This window comes from Pristiophorus japonicus, chromosome 8 (assembly GCF_044704955.1).
Source record: "Pristiophorus japonicus isolate sPriJap1 chromosome 8, sPriJap1.hap1, whole genome shotgun sequence".
Taxonomy (NCBI): Eukaryota; Metazoa; Chordata; class Chondrichthyes; family Pristiophoridae; genus Pristiophorus; species Pristiophorus japonicus.
Genome location: NC_091984.1, coordinates 18,681,819 through 18,699,486, shown reverse-complemented (window position 1 = coordinate 18,699,486; position 17,668 = coordinate 18,681,819). Strand labels below are relative to the sequence as shown.

Sequence of the window (17,668 nt, the reverse complement as noted above, 5' to 3'; positions counted from 1 at the left end):
TTCCTTCTCTAAAGAACATTTGTAAACTGCTGGGTTTTTAACGACAAGCCGATAGCTTCATGGTCACATTCACTGATAGCAATTTTATTTTTTAAACTGAATTTCAATTCTCAAGTGGTGGAGAGACCTATTAATACGACTCTTAATGGGTGACACCTTTATTATGGACTGAATGAAGCACTCACTGTTACACACAGAATAGTAGTGACTAGATGCACTAAATCATTACAGATATATGGATAAAAGAGGCCCATTTTTCAAGATTGCAACGTTAAAAAATCATTCGTGCAAGTAGGATGGTTAATTAAGGTGACACTTATTAAATAAATTAATCTAGTAACAATTTTCATAGCTACAAGTGCTTTTATTATTGACAAGATATAGTACATCAGTTTTAGTTCTAAGTAAACAACATGTTTCAGGCCTGAGGGGGAAAAAAGATTCCGCTACACATCAGCGATCACCACAATAGACCACAATAAACTTTTACAGATTTCCATCGTCACGGCTTGCCTTTATCCAGGTGCCGTAAGCCAATAGTTCAAAGGCCAAGGAGAATGGTACGACAAACCAGTTACCAAATCCTCTTAGGAACAGCAGTAGGCCGTTAAACCCCTCGAGCCTGTTCTGGCACTCTATTAATCAAGTCCCATTCACCCATCACCCCTGTGCTCGCTGATCTACATTGGCTCCCGGTTATGCAACGCCTCGATTGTGACATTCTCATTCTTGTTTTCAAATCCTTCCATGGCCTCAACCCCCCTATCTCTGTAATCACCTCCAACCCCACAATCTCCCGAGATGTTTGCGCTCCTCTAATTCTGGCTTCTTGAGAATCTCTGATTTTAAATCACTCAACCATTGTGGTGGCTGTGCCTTCAGCTGCCTGGGCCCTAAGCTCTGGAATTCCAGCCCCCCCTCCCCCCACCCCACCAAAAAAAAAACTCTCCGATTCTCTTTCCTCCTTTAAGACGCCTCTTAAAACCTACCTCTTTGACCAAGCTTTTGGTCATCTGCCCTAATTTCTCCTTATGTGGCTCGGTGTCAAATTTTGTTTTAGGACACTCCTGTGAAGCACCTTGGGACGTTTTACTACGTTAAAGTTATTGTTCTTGTTGATTACGGCTGATCTGTACCTAAAATCTATTTACCCACCTTAGCTCCATATCCCTCGATATCCTCACCTAACAAGATTATCTTGATACCTTTACCTTCACAAGATGGGCTGGAAGAAGGAAGCTCTTTGACCACTTATCTCGTCCTTCCAGAATATCAATCGTATCATCGACCCATTACAGCATCCAGCTCGATCTCCTATAATCCCAGCCTCCAGGCCTCAACCAAATCCCACCCCCCCTGCCCTTTCCCCTCAAAGACAGCAGTTAGAAATTCATCTTGAAAAAGGAATCTTCAAACTCTCAATGGTCAAGGCCCAGTAATCCGAGAAGATAAAGTAACTACAAATTAGCACAACTGAATTTTTCTTTGCTCAACTGTTGTTTCCCAAATCCTTACTTAAATCCGCAGTGAGCCAAAAGAATTTGAACTAGATACTTTGAACTAGACACATTATTCCTAAGAACTGGGAAAGAGTGAAGTACGTTTCGCTACGTTCATTATTTTTAGTGAAAAAAAGACAAGTAGGGGAATAGATTGAGTGAGGAGTGGGGTTGGGGTTAAAGGTCTTTATTCAGATTTGCTGGAGCATGAAATGCTTTGCCACAGGGACAGCTGAGGCAGAGAGAACCTTTTAAGAAAAGAGCAGAAAAACATTTGAAGTAGAGGAATTGACAGAGCGATGGGGAAAGTTCAGTGGAATTAGTTTTGATTTGCTCCAGCAAAGACCCAGCCCAGACATGATGGGTCGAATGGCTTCCTTCACTGCTGTAAATTTACACAAGTCTACGACGGGATGGGTATATTCACGGAAATGGTCAATACTTAGAGTGGTCTCTGCCCACATAGGAGCGGAATGGGAGGCCATTCCATCCCTCGAGCCTGTTATGCCATTCAATTAGATCATGGCTGATCTGTACCTTAACTCCATTTATCCATTTTTGCTCCATATCCTTTGTAGAGGTTAAAAACTCAGGAATTGTTCAACAGGCGGACAGATGCTATGTATGACGGAAACAGGCTCGAGGGGCTGGATGGCCTGCATCTATTCCTATGTACATGCTATGCGAGGAGGACAAAGTGTTTCAATGGCTGATTGAATGCCTCCCTGGCTTGTACTATGCGAGGCTTGCAAAATGTGAAATTCATTAGCTGCTTTAAGTGTCAGTTGTGCCTCAGTGAGTAGCTCTCTTGTCTCAGAGTCAGAAAGTTGTGGGGTCATGTCCCACTCCAGAGACTTGAGCACATAATCTAGGCTCACACTTGAGATCAGTACTGAGGAAGCACTGCACTATTGGAGGTGCCGTCTTTCGGGAGAGACATCATACCGAGGCCCTGTCTGCCCTCTTGGGGACATAAAAGATCCCATGGCACTATTTCAAAGAACAGCAGGGGAGTTCTCACTGGGTGTCCTGGCCAATATTTATCCCTCAACCAACATCACTAAATAAATTATATGATTGTGGGACCTTGCTATGTGCAAATTGGTTGCCGCATTTTCCACATTACAACAGTGACCGCACTTCAAATGTACTTCAGTGGCTGTAAAGCACTTCGCGACATCCGGAGGTTGTGAGAGGCGCTATATAAATGCAAGTCTTTCTTTAAAAAGTATATTTGCTCTGTAGATGTGTTTTACTGCACATTTTGAGTAGGACTGTACCACTTAGAGCTGCTCCCCATGGCTAAATAGCCCTTATACAATATAAGGAGCTAATGCCCTCTTCAGTTGTGATTCTTAACCAGGTGAGTTTTAAATCTCAAGGGAGGAGGGTGTCAGAGCAAGAGGTCCCAACAGATGGAAATAAAAATTGGAGGGACCATTCACCCAATGCACTCACGCACATTCTCGGGGCCATTCACACAGCTGTGTTTACAATGGTCTGGGAGTGGACTGGGTGCTATTTTACCAGGTAAAGCATTAGACCTGAACATAGGAGAAAAACTAACACACAGGTTAATCATAACCACTGCACTAAAAAGAAAATACCGATTTAAGTGGACTGTCACCTTCTATAGATAGAAACGTGTGGAGTGATTATCGAAGCTGGAATTGTTCTCCTTGGAGCAGAGAAGCTCAAGGGGAGATTTAATAGAGGTGTTCAAAATAATTAGGGATTTTGATAGAGTGGAGAGGGAGAAACTGTTTCCACTAGCAGGAGGATCGGTAACCAGAGGACACAGGCAAAAGAACCAGAGGGAGTCAGATTCAACAGTAACTTTCAAGATAGAATTGGATAGATTGAAAAGGAAAAATATGCAGGGTGATGGGGAAAGAGAGAAAAGAAAAAAGCAGAAAACAGAGAGCAGGAATAAATGGGTCATTTTCAGGTTGGCAGACTGTAACTAGTGGGGTGCCGCAAGGATCAGTGCTTGGTCCTCAGTTATTCATTATCTGTATCAATGACTTGGATGAGGGGGCCAAATGTAATATATCCAGGTTTGCTGATGATACAAAGCTAGGTGGGAATATAAGTTGTGAGGAGGATGCAAAGAGACTTCAAGGAAATATAGAGAGGCTAAGTGAATGGGCAAGAACATGGCAAATGGAATATAATGTGGAGAAATGTGAAGTTATCCACTTTGGTAGGAAAAATAGAAAAGCTGAGTATTTTTTAAACGGTGAGAGATTGGGAAATGTTGGTGTTCAGAGGGACCTAGGTGTCCTTGTACACAAATCACTGAAAGTTAACATGCTGGTACAGCAAGCAATTAAGAAAGCAAATGGTATGTTTGAGGATTTGAGTATAAGAGTAAAGATGCCTTACTGCAATTATATAGGGCTCTGGTGAGACCACACCTGGAGTATTGTGTACGGTTTTGGTCTCCTTACCTAAGGAAGGATATACTTGTCATTGAGGGAGTGCAATGAAGGTTCACCAGACTGATTCCTGGGATGGGGGGATTGTCCTATGAGGAGAGATTGAGTAGACTAGGCCTATATTCTCCAGAGTTTAGAAAAATGAGAGGTGATCTCATTGAAACATACAAAATTCTTTCAGGGCTTGACAGGGTAGATGCAGGGAAGTTGTTTTCTTTGGCTGGCAAGTCTAGAACCAGGGGTCACAATCTCAGAATAAGGGGTCGGCCATTTAGGACTGAGATGAAGAGAAATTTCTTCACTCGGAGGGTGGTTAATCTTTGGAATTCTCTACCCCAGAGGGCTCAGAGTGGATGCTCAGTCGTTGAGTATATTCAAGGTAGAGATTGATAGATTTTTGGATATTAAGGGAATCAAGGGATATGGGGATAATGCAGGAAAGTGGAGTTGAGGTAGAAGATCAGCCATGATCTCACTGAATGGCAGAGCAGGCTCGAGGGATTGAACGGCCTACTCCTGCTTCTTATATTCTTAGAACGGGGAAGTGGGGCTAATTGGACAGCTCTTTCAAAGAGCTAGCACAGGCTGTAAAATTCTGTGATTCTAAAACAAACCATTAATAGGATTTAAATAAAACAAATTTGAACAGAACCCAACAAAGTCCGAACTGTATTTACATAAAGTCGTAACACATCCAACAAATGAACTACATTCAACGTGCAGCGACTGCTGTTATGTAGGTAAATGCAGCAGCTAATTTACACACAACAAAGTCCCAGAAATAGCAAGTGAGATAAATGACCTGTTGAGCTATGTTTTGGTGGCATTGTTTGAGGGAGCAATGTTGGCCATGGCACCGGGGAGAACTCCCCTGCTCTTCTTCGAAATAGTGCCATAGTAGCTTTAACACCCACCTCGGAGGGCAGATGGTTTAACATGTCATCCGAAAGGAGGCACCTCCGACAGTGCAGGGCTTCCCTCAGTTCGGCACTGGAGTTGTCAACCTGGACGATGTGCTTAAATTGACATTTATTTGAAATATTTGCAAAACCAGAGCTTTCTGTGGGAGTGACCCAGTCTCCGTGACCCGCAGAGCATAGGAAGAGTCTGAGAGCTCTGTCCAATAGGAGTACTGCCCTGGTGACATGTCTACGTCGCCCAGGAACAGCATGGCCACAAGTGATTAGCCTTGCGAATAGACAAAAAAGAAAATTCACGTAAACTCTCATCAGCAGGCATTTGCTTCTCAATCATGATTTTTTTTTTTTACAGTGAAAGGTTGAGATAGAGGAATTAAGCTTTGTGGGTACCGCCTCAATATTTGTCAGGTGTTTCCGAATACATTTTATTTCCACAACCAACTTATGATTATCCTACATTCAATGCTTTTTTTTGGCCATCTTCAAGAAGAAACTTCACTGGAATAAATGTAGTGTTCTTGCATTGGCATCTTTCATTTTGCACCAACGCCACAATTCGTGGTGCAAATGGTGACAGAATCCAGAGGCAGGGCCCGACTTAACACCAGAGATAAATGGAGCGAGACTCCCTGGAGAAGGAAGTCTCACTACTTCGCCCTACAGTCACTTTGGGGCCTCCCACCCAATAGGTTAGAATCTAAACCGGTAGAGTAAATGCACTCTCAAACTCACCCCTTTCCCATTATTTCACCTTTAAGCCACATTCCAACCTCCCCCCCTCCCCCCACACAAAGATCGATTGGAAATAATTCACATCAGTGCAATACATCGAAAGTGCTCAAATCCTTCTCATAAGGCCGAAGAACCGGGCCCTCTCATTGCCTGCTCAGTAACACCGATCAGAATATATGTTTGAGGTGCTTCAGTCCATAACTTTTGAAGAAGACCAGGAGGATTAGCGTCCAGAGACCCAGGATAAATCCGTCCGGAGGGTGCCAGTCTTTCTGCTTTGGTTTCTGTAACAGAGAAGTCAGCACAAATAATCAACCAGCCCAGCGATAGCACTTAAAAACCGTACTCATGAAGGATTTTGGGGCTTGTCAATATGAACTTTTAACATCAGCTTTTGAGGAAAACTAAAAGGATGGTGGCTGGAAGCTCTGGATTACTTGCTAAAAGATCAGAGCTTGGTTAAAGATATTAGCCACAAAAGGACGGAACACAGAACTTTTAATCTTGACCAATATCAGAAAGCACGCTGACAAAGTTCAAAAAGTTATCAGGGATTATTATAGCCTCAGACTGTTAGCGAGAACTAACGGCCACTGCACGACTTGCTGTACATTCGGGGACATAGAACTCAAGCTCAGAGATACAGCTGTCTGAATGGACCTTGAGAAAACTGTCATATCCAGGGTATGGTAGCATAGTGGTTACGTTACTAGACTACTAATCCAGAGGCCTGCATTAATGATCCGGAGACGTGAGTTAATTAAATAAATGTGGAATAAAAAGCTAGTGTCAGTAATGGTGACCATGAAACCATCAGATTGTCATAAAAACCCATCTGGTTCACTAATGTCTCTGGGAAGGAAAAGCTGCTCTCGCCCAAGCTGGTCTGGTCTATACTTGACTCCAGACCCACAGCAATGTGGTGGACTCTTAACTGCCCTCTGAAATGGCCGAGCAAGCCACTCAGTTGTAACAAACAGCTACAAGAAACAATAATAATAAAAGTGATGGACCACTCGGCATTGGCTGGGCACACCCAGCCCACTCGACCCTGTAAAGTCCCTCCTCACTAACATCTGGGGACGTGCCAAAATTGGGAGAGCTGCCCCACAGACTAGTCAAGCAGCAGCCTGATACAGTCATACTCACAGAATCATACCTGTCAGCCAATGTCCCAGACACCTCCATCACCATCCCTGGGTATGTCCTGTCCCACCGGCAGGACAGACCCACCAGGGGTGGGGGAACAGTGGTGTACAGTCGGGAGGGAGTGGCCCTGGGAGTCCTCAACATTGACCCCAGACCTCATGAAGTCTCATGGCTTCAGGTCAAACATGGGCTAGGGAACCTCCTGCTGATTACCCCCTACCGCCCTCCCTCAGCTGATGAATCAGTACTCCTCCATGTTGAACACCACTTGGAAGAAGCACTGAGAGTAGCAAGGGCACAGAATGTACTCTGGATGGGGGACTTCAATGTCCATCACCAAGAGTGGCGCGGTAGCACTACTACTGACTGAGCTGGCCGAGTCCTGAAGGACATAGATGCCAGAGCTGGCCTGCTGTGGTGATGAGAGAACCAACACGAGGGAAAAACCTACTTGATCTCGTCCTCACCAATTTACCTGTCACGGATTCATCTGTCCATGAAAGCATTGGTAGCAGTGACCACCGCACTGACCTTGTGGACACAGTCCCGTCTTCACACTGAAGACATCCTGCAACGGGTTGTGTGGCACTACCAACCTGCTAAATGAGATAGATCCAGCAGCTCAAAACTGGGCATCCATGAGGCATTGTGGACCATTCACCACCACCTGTGACCTCATGCCCTGGCATACTCCTCATTCTACCATTACCATCAAGCCAGGGGACCAATTCTGGTTTAATGAAGTGCATGCCAGGAGCAGCACCATGCGTATCTAAAATTGAGGTGCCAGCCTAGGGAAGCTACAACACAGGACTACATACATGCTAAAACAGCAGAAGCAGCATGCTATAGACAGAGCTGAGCAATTCCACAACCAACGGATCAGATTAAAGCTCTGCAGTCCTGTCACATACAGACGTGAATGGCGGTGGGCAATTAAACAACTAACGGGAGGAGGAGGCTCAATGAACATCCCCATCCTCAATGATGGCGGAGCCCAGCACATGAGTGCAAAAGACAACGATGAAGCGTTTGCAACCATCTTCAGCCAGAAGTGCCAAGTGGATAATCCATCCTCCTCCTGAGGTCCCCACCATCACAGAAGCTAGACCTCAGCTAATTCGATTCACTCCACGTGATAGCAAGACGTGGCTGAGTGCATTCAAAGACTATGGGCCCCGACAACATCTGGCTCTTGTGCTGAAGACTTGGGCAGCTACAACACTGGCATCTACCAGACAATGTGGAAAACTCCCCAGGTATGTCCTGTCCACAAAAAAACAGGACAAATCTAATCTGGCCAATTACCGCAGGATCAGTCTATTCTGAATCATAAGCAAAGTGATGGAAGGTGTCGTCAACAGTGCTATCATGCGGCACTTACTCACCAATAACCTGCTCACCAATGTTCAGTTTGGGTTCCGCCAGAACCACTCAGCTCCAGACCTCATTACAGCCTTGGTCCAAACATCAACAAAAGAGCTGAATTCCTGAGGTGAGGTGAGAGTGACTGCCCTCGACATCAAGGCATCATTTGCCTGAGTGTGGCATCAAAGAGCCCTAGTAAAATTGAAGTCAATGGGAACCAGGGGGAAAACTCTCCACTGACTGGAGCCATACCTAGTACAAAGAAAGATGGTTGTGGTTATTGGAGGCCAATCATCACAGCCCCAGGACACCACTGCAGGAGTTACTCAGGGCAGTGTCCTAAGCCCGACCATCTTCAGTTGCTTCATCAATGACCTTCCCTCCATCATAAGGTCAGAAGTGGGGATGTTCGCTGATGATTTCACAGTGTTCAGTGCCATTTGCAACTCCTCAGATAATGAAACAGTCCATGCCCGCATGCAGCAAGACCTGGATGACATTCAGGCTTGGGCTGATAAGTGGCAAGTAACATTCGCGCCACACAAGTGGCTATCTCCAACAAGAGAGAGTCTAACAACCTCTCCTTGACATTCAACGGCATTATCATCACTGAATCCCCCACCATCAACATCCTGGGGATTACCATTGAGCAGAAACTAAACTGGACCAGCCACATAAATACTGTGGCTCCAAGAGCAGGTCAGAGGCTGGGTCTGTGGCATGTGTCTCACCTCCTGACTCCCCAAAGCCTTTCCACCATCTACAAGGCACAAGTCAGGAGTGTGATGGAATACTCTCCACTTGCCTGAATGAGTGCAGCTCCAACAACATTCAAGATGCTCGATACCATCCAGGACAATGCAGTTCGCTTGATTGGCTCCTCATCCACCACCTTCAACATTCACTCCCTCCACCACCAGTGCACCGTGGCTACCGTGTGTACCATCTACAAGATGCACTGCAGCAACTTGCTACAGCCTCTTCGACAGCACCGCGCAAACACGGAACCTCTACCACCTAGAAGGACAAGGGCAGCAGGTACATGGGAACACCATCACCTCCACGTTCCCCTCCAAGTCACTCGGCATCCCGACTTGGAAATACATCACCGGTCCTTCATCATCGCTGGGTCACAATCCTGGAACTCTCTCCCGAACAGCACTGTGGGAGTACCTTCGCCACACAGACTGCAGCGGTTCAAGAAGGCGGCTCACCACCACCTTCTCAAAGGCAATTAGGGATGGGCAATAAATGCTGGCCTTGCCAGCGACGCCCACATCCCAGGAACAAAAAAAACCTCATCAGAAGCTATTTTGCAGCAGCAGCAAGGGTATAGAAACGGCCATTATTTTTTTTTTTTAAAGTGAATTTGAGGAGACCGAATCAGGAGCAATTTAAAGGAGACATCAACAAAGAATGAGCATCTCGTCTCCCAGATGTAAGCTGTGTACACCCAGTGCTTCGGAGTCATCACCTCCTCCAGCACTACGAGCTCCGAGATCTTCTCCACTCCTCCAATTCTGGCCTTTTGCACATCCCTCATTTTAGGTGCTCCACCATTGGCGGCCGTGCCTTCAGCTGCTGAGGCCCAAAGCTCTGGAATTCCTTCCCTAAACCCCTCGATTCTTTACGTCGCTCCTTAAAAACGTACATCTTTGACCAAGCTTTTGGTTACCTGTCCTAATATCTCCTTATGTGGCTCGGTGACAACTTGTGTGTGAAGCACCTTGGGACGTTTCACTACATTAAAGGCAGTATATAAAGTTGTATGTTGTTATACCCCCATACAAGGTTGTAAGCATCATTAGCTGTGTAACTGTTGTGACTTAATGTCATTAAAACCAATTATTGCTTTTCAGTCTAGGTTGATTCTTGCCCTTCGTACCCTAAAGAGTTAAAATATTTTTAAAAAACCTTACATACAGTTCAGGCAAAAAAAACCAAGGATGAGATGAGATTGTTTTATGCGTGCGACACTGGGTTACTGCAGCCACCACATCCAGCAAGTCAGCATATGCCATTTAAACAGATAGCATCAAACTCGTTGGGAGTCCAATCTAGTCTATGTTCAGCTGACTGCGACACACAATTCGACCACATTCGTCGGGAGATTGCTCTTTAAAATGCCGCGTGTGCTCGGTGAGGTGCACCAATTTTTTTTTTTGCCAAATGCATTTTAAATCTTGTTGTGGGATTAAATTGAACTTCAGCTCCAATTATGTGACAGCAGCCACCTGCTTTCATTGCAACGCTTCACACTTCAAATAGTCTCGAAAATGGTGCATACATATGGGGAGAAAAAAATAAATCGGAAGTCACAGCCCATTAACATTCTGTCCGGATAGCCGGTCTCAGTAATCTATATTATGCGGCTGCCGCATTTAAAATATTCTAATTAAAATGCGAGTCCATTGTGCAGGTCGCTTTACACTTTTCATCATCCACTTTGTCCCATCAATCATTCCATTTATTAGCATCAAATGTGTGCTTCCCCTATAAGTGGCACCTGACCTCGCTGACAAGTTGCCTGTATCCTCGGCCATTTTACTGCTAAGCATCTTCACACGGAATGGCCTAAACAATCTAATTGACGACCTTTTATCAATCCCAGTCTCTTAGCAGCTCCCCCAGAAGGATTCAAATATTTTCGTTTCCATTCACCAGCCACACATCATTGAGCTCACCTAATTCAGGCGTCATGCCCGACACTAAGCTGATTTTTGGTTAGACAGAAGGACCTGCATATATATAGCTCCTTTCATAACCTCAGGAGGTCCCAAAGCACTTTACAGCCAATGAAGTACATTTGAAGTGCAGTCACTGTTGTAATGTCGGAAACATGGCAGCCGATTTGCACACAGCAAGCTCCCACAAACAGTAATGTGATAACGACCGGATAATCTATTCTTAGTGATGCCAGTTGAGGGATAAATATTTACCAGGACACCGGGGATAACTCCCCTGCTCTTCAAAATAGTGCCGTGGGATCTTTTACATTCACCTGAGAGCGCAGACGGGGCCTCGGTTTAACGTCTCATCCGAAAGATGGCACCTCCGACAGCACAGCACTCCCTCAGCACTGCACTGGAGTGTCAGCCTAGATTTTTGTGCTCAAGTCTCTGGAGTGGGACTTGAACCCACAACCTTCCGAGTCAACAGGCGAGAATGCTACAAACTGAGCCATGGCCACTATTTAGACAGGCAGGTACAGCAGCAACGGCGAGAGAGCAGCAAGAGTTCGTAGACGGACGTGATTGGGGCCCAGGAGAGGCGTGAGTTCGGGGCCAGGGGCAGCACGGGCCAGCCCACACTGCGATATGTGTGCGCACTAGGTCCGTGCAGCAGAGCTGGTCTCCAGTCGTTTCGGTTAATCCTTGCCACTGGACCAAGACCTAGCTGTGTCAAGCCCGTGTGGTGGCTGGTGTGCAACGGTCACCACACGTTAAAAAAATCCGCACACAGGCATCTTCCACCCTTCAAGATGTAGTTCGGGACCTGGAATATTAGGTCCTTTATTGAAACATGTGATCTCATCCCTTAGTGGAAATCTGGAACTTCCCCCCACCCCCCAAAAAGCTGTTGAGGTTAGGGGGTCAATAGAAAATTTCAACACTGAGGTTGATAGATTTTTGTTAGACGAGGGTATTAAAGGTTACAGAACCAAGGCGGGTAAATGGGTTTACGATACAGGTCAGCCATGATCTAGATCTATACCCGGGCTTTAACTTTTTTAATACTTTGTGTAGGCGGATTGCTTCTCCTGGCCCCTGAAGGAATGTTCAGGCCCTTCCCTGCCCCGGGGTTCCTTCCCAAGATCCCCTTTGCCTTCCGTGCCGGCTAGCAGTCGCCTGCTGCCCAAACGTCCGTTCTTGTCCACCGATCCAGCGGTCACTTCCCATCTGTCTGAGGCGGGCAGCTGACCGGTGGATAAAACCCAAGAGTTAAAATCGCCCGGGCCTCATGCTTCTGAGGTCAGTGGGTGGGGTTAGACACTCTACTCCTGTCTCTACATCCTGATTAGCTTGGAAATTATTTTTATGCAGTGTTTTGGTCAGTGCACCACATCTAAACCTCAAGAAACTAAAACTAAGGAAATAGGTAAAGCTATAATACTATACCATCGCACAAGACAGTAGGGAGCATCAATAACAGCCAACATATAGGAGGCAACGTGAGGAATGACAATGTGGGAGTCCCATTTGCAGCAAGAGGGGGGTGTTAGGCCGAGGATGTTGATGGTTGAAAAGGCAGACCAAGGACCCAAAAGGCAAGAGCTTTGAGCAGTTAGCAAGACTTGAGAGAAAAGCTGCATCCTTGAGGAACTGGAAGATTTCATTTTCCGCAGGACAGAGGTGCTCCAGATGTAGTATTTCCGCCACTATACCGAGGCGAGGACTGCTGGTTTCCTACACAGAGGGCAGGCAATCTGAAGTTGATGAATGTAGAGTGCAGTCATCAGGGAGTGGATGGGCTGGGATAATGAGTTCGGTGATAAGGAGGAGCAGAATGGGAGCCTTGAAATGCCGCTGAGTTAATGGAGAGTCAGAAGATGAAATATCACCCACAACGCAGAGAGTTAACCGAGAAACAACTAAACAGCCATGAGCATAGTTTTAAGCTGCTGAGTTAATGGAGAGAGTCAGAAGATGAAAGATCACCCATAGTGCACTGAGGGTTAACTGAAAAGCAGCTAAATAGCCATAAGCATAGTTTTAATGCGAGGCTGTGTGATGGTACCGTGCTTAGTAGTGAATGGTGTCCAACCCAGTCGAAGGCTTGTTGATACCCAAGGCAGGCAAGCAAACAACTCAGACATGCGTATGGTTTATTAAAACTGTCTATTTCTACCAACAAGAACTAAACCTTAGTATGTGTCAGCTGTGACTCAGTGGGTAGCACATGAGGAACTGCTGCACTGTTAGAGGTGCAGTCTTTCAGAAGAGACATTAAACCAATCCTGAGGATATGAACGGCGCTATATAAAAGCAAGTCTTTCTTTACTTTTTGAAATCACCTCAGTTGCAGAGAAACTAAGAAACAGTCCTGTCCAATGGCATCTGACCAATTAATATTTGTTGCTTGCAGTTGTGCAATTCCTTATATGGATTGTCTGCTACAAATAAAATGCTTGCGATAACAGAAATTAGCAAGACACAGCCAGCTTGGTTTCATGACCACTTGTGCTTCGATCACATGAAGATTCCAGACCAGGTCTTTCTTTTTGCCATAATCTTAATTTTAAGAGGCTATGAAACGGTCTTCATTAATCTTCACATTTCTCACGTACATAGATTTTCAAGCTGGGCCAACTGATGTCTACTCGTTGCTGAGTTACTCATTGGCACAGTGCCTCCAAAGCTCTGCTTGCTCCTGTACTTGTTGACTTATAAACATGTTACTACTGTCGTTGTATCCACGCTTTTGTCACCTCTAGAATTGCCTTTCTTTTCTCTTACACCCCCCCCCCCCCATCCCCCACCCCTGCGCACCTCCCCCCTCCGGGAAGAGTGATCATAATGTGATAACTTTCACATTGAGTCTGCGAGTGAAATAGTTCAGTTGAAAACGAGATTTTGAAGCTTAATTAAAGCCAATTACATACGTATGAGGGGCGAGTTGACCAAAGTAGATTGGGAAATTAGATTAAATGGTATTATGGTAGATGAGCAGTAGCAAACATTTGAAGAAATATTCCAAAATTCTCAACGAATAGACATTCCATTGAGAAATAAAAACTCTATTGGAATAGTGATCCATCTGTGTCTAAATAAAGAAGTTAAAGATAGTATTAGATTAAATGAAGAAGCTTATAATGTTGTGAAGAGTAGTAGTAAGCCTGAGGATTGGGTGAGCTTTAAAAACCAGCAAAGGATGACCAAAAAATTGATAGAAAAGGAGAAAATAGAATGAGACATATAAAAACAGATTGTAAGAGCTTCTAGAAGTATGTAAAAAGGAAGAGAGCAGCAAAAGTAAACATTGGTCCCCGAGAAGCTGAGCAGGTGCAATTATAATGGGGAATAAGGAAATGGCAGACTTTCAACAAATATTTTGTATCTGTCTTCACAGTAGAAGACACAAAAAAGCATACATAAAATCATCATCATCATCATAGGCAGTCCTTCGAAACGAGGATGACTTGCTTCTACGCCAAAAAGGGATGAGTTCACAGGTGTTTCAATAAAGGATCTAACATTCCAGGTCCCGAACGACATCTTGAAGGGTGGAAGATGCCTGTGTGCGGATTCTTTTAACTTGTGGTTGCCGTTGCACACCAGCCACCACACGGGCTTGACAGAGCTAGGTCTTGGTCCAGTGGCAAGGATTAACCAAGACGACTGGAGACCAGCTCTGCTGCACGGACCTAGTGCACACACATATCGCAGTGTGGGCTGGCCCGTGCTGCCCCTGGCCCACACCTCATCTGGGCCCCGATCACTTCCATCTATGAACTCTTGCCGCTCCCTCGCCATACCTGACAAGATAAAAGTTCACGGGGTTGGGGGTAATATATTAGCATGGATAGAGGATTGGCTAGCCAACAGAAAACAGAGAGGCAGGATAAATGGTTCATTCTCTGGTTGGCAACCAGTAAATAGTGGGTTGCCGCAGGGATCAGTGCTGGGACCTCAACCATTTACAATCTATATTAACGACTTGGAAGAAGGGACTGAGTGTAACGTAGCTAAGTTTGCTGACGATACAAAGATGGGAGGAAAAGCAATGTGTGAGGAGGACACAAAAAATGTACAAAAGGACATAGACAGGCTAAGTGAGTGGGCAAAAATTTGGCAGATCGAGTATAATGTTGGAAAGTGTGAGGTCATGCACTTTGGCAGAAAAAAATCAAAGAGCAAGTTATTATTTAAGTGGAGAAAGATTGCAAAGTGCCGCAGTACAGCGGGACCTGGGGGTATTTGTGCATGAAACACAAAAAGAAATTATGCAAGTACAGCAAAGTGATCAGGAAGCCCAATGGTATCTGGGCCTTTATTGCAAAGGGGATGGAGTATAAAAGCAGAGAAGTCTTACTACAGCTATATAAGGTACACCTGAAATATGCATGCAGTTTTCGTTTCCATATTTACGAAAGAATATACTTGCTTTGGAGGCAGTTCAGAAAAGGTTCACTAGGTTGATTCTAGGGATGAGGGGGTTGACTTATGAGGAAAGGTTGAGTAGGTTGGGCCTCGACTCATTGGAATTCAGAAGAATGAGGGGTGATCTTATCGAAACAAATAGGATTATGAGGGGGCTTGACAAGGTGGATGCAGAGAGGATGTTTCCACTGATGGGGGAGACTAGAACTCGAGGGCACGCTCTTAGAATAAGGGGCCACCCATTTAAAACAGAGATGAGGAGAAATTTCTTCTCTCAGAGGTTTGTAAATCTGTGGAATTCGCTGCCTCAGAAAGTTGTGGAAGCCGGGACATTGAATAAATTTAAGACAAAAATAGACAGTTTCTTAAACGATAAGGGGATAAGGGGTTATGGGGAGCTGGCGGGGAAGTGGACCTGAGTCATAGAAACATAGAAACATAGAAAATAGGTGCAGGAGTAGGCCATTCGGCCCTTCTAGCCTGCACCGCCATTCAATGAGTTCATGGCTGAACATGCAACTTCAGTACCCCATTCCTGCTTTCTCGCCATACCCCTTGATCCCCCTAGTAGTAAGGACTTCATCTAACTCCTTTTTGAATATATTTAGTGAATTGGCCTCAACAACTTTCTGGGGTAGAGAATTCCACAAGTTCACCACTCTCTGGGTGAAGAAGTTTCTCCTCATCTCGGTCCTAAATGGCTTACCCCTTATCCTTAGACTGTGACCCCTGGTTCTGGACTTCCCCAACATTGGGAACATTCTTCCTGCATCTAACCTGTCTAAACCCATCAGCATTTTAAACGTTTCTATGAGGTCCCCTCTCATTCTTCTGAACTCCAGTGCATACAAGCCCAGTTGATCCAGTCTTTCTTGATAGGTCAGTCCCGCCATCCCGGGAATCAGTCTGGTGAACTTCGCTGCACTCCCTCAATAGCAAGAATGTCCTTCCTCAAGTTAGGAGACCAAAACTGTACACAATACTCCAGAGGTGTGGCCTCACCACGGCCCTGTACAACTGTAGCAACACCTCCCTGCCCCTGTACTCAAATCCCCTCGCTATGAAGGCCAACATGCCATTTACTTTCTTAACCACCTGCTGTACCTTCAATGACTGATGTACCATGACATCCAGGTCTCGTTGCACCTCCCCTTTTCCTAATCTGTCACCATTCAGATAATAGTCTGTCTCTCTGTTTTTACCACCAAAGTGGATAACCTCACATTTATCCAAATTATACTTCATCTGCCATGCATTTGCCCACTCACCTAACCTATCCAAGTCGCTCTGCAGCCTCATAGCATCCTCCTCGCAGCTCTCACTGCCACCCAACTTAGTGTCATCCGCAAATTTGGGGATACTACATTTAATCCCCTCGTCTAAATCATTAATGTACAGTGTAAACAGCTGGGGCCCCAGCACAGAACCTTGCGGTACCCCACTAGTCACTGCCTGCCATTCTGAAAAGTCCCCATTTACTCCTACTCTTTGCTTCCTGTCTGACAACCAGTTCTCAATCCATGTCAGCACACTACCCCCAAGCCCATGTGCTTTAACTTTGCACATTAATCTCTTGTCGAAAGCCTTCTGAAAGTCCAAATATACCACATCAACTGGTTCTCCCTTGTCCACTCTACTGGAAACATCCTCAAAAAATTCCAGAAGATTTGTCAAGCATGATTTCCCTTTCACAAATCCATGCTGACTTGGACCTATCATGTCACCTCTTTCCAAATGCGCTATGACATCCTTAATAATTGATTCTATCACTTTACCCACCACCGATGTCAGGCTGACCGGTCTATAATTCCCTGTTTTCTCTCTCCCTCCTTTTTTAAAAAGTGGGGTTACATTGGCTACCTTCCACTCGATAGGAACTGATCCAGAGTCAATGGAATGTTGGAAAATGACTGTCAATGCATTCGCTATTTCCAAGGCCACCTCCTTAAGTACTCTGGGATGCAGTCCATCAGGCCCTGGAGATTTATCTGCCTTCAATCCCATCAATTTCCCCAACACAATTTCCCGACTAATAAGGATTTTCCTCAGTTCCTCCTCCTTACTGGACTCTCTGAGTCCATGATAGGATCAGCCATGATCCTATTGAATGGCAGAGCAGGCTCGAGGGGCCGTATGGCCTACTCCTGCTCCTATTTCTTATGTTCTTATATTCTTAAATCGTGGAGAACCAAGTGGCTAAGAGTGAAGAACTTGAAGTAATTAATATCAGTAGAGAAAAAGTACTTGAGAAACCAATGGGACTAAAAGCTGCCAAATTGTCTGAACATGATGACCTACATCCTCGGGTCCTAAAAGGTGTCTGCAGAGATAGTGAATGCATTGGCCATCATCTTCCAAAATTCCCCAGATTCTAGAACGGTCCTAGTGGATTGGAAGGTAGCAAATGTAATCCCGCTATTCAAGAAAGGCGGGAGAGAGAAAATAGAGACCATGTATCCAAA

General features: G+C 45.2%; 1 protein-coding gene across 1 annotated transcript in view; it reads right to left on the bottom strand.

The window, feature by feature from the left end:
• Window positions 1–271: 271 nt before the first annotated feature.
• The window catches only part of pigk (phosphatidylinositol glycan anchor biosynthesis, class K), a 128,446-nt gene continuing 111,049 nt past the window's right edge, over window positions 272–17,668 (bottom strand). Inside the window, exon 11 of the mRNA XM_070886545.1 lies at window positions 272–5,873. Coding sequence (XP_070742646.1) covers window positions 5,757–5,873 — 117 coding nt within the window. The 3' untranslated portion in view covers window positions 272–5,756. The remainder of the gene's footprint in view (window positions 5,874–17,668) is intronic.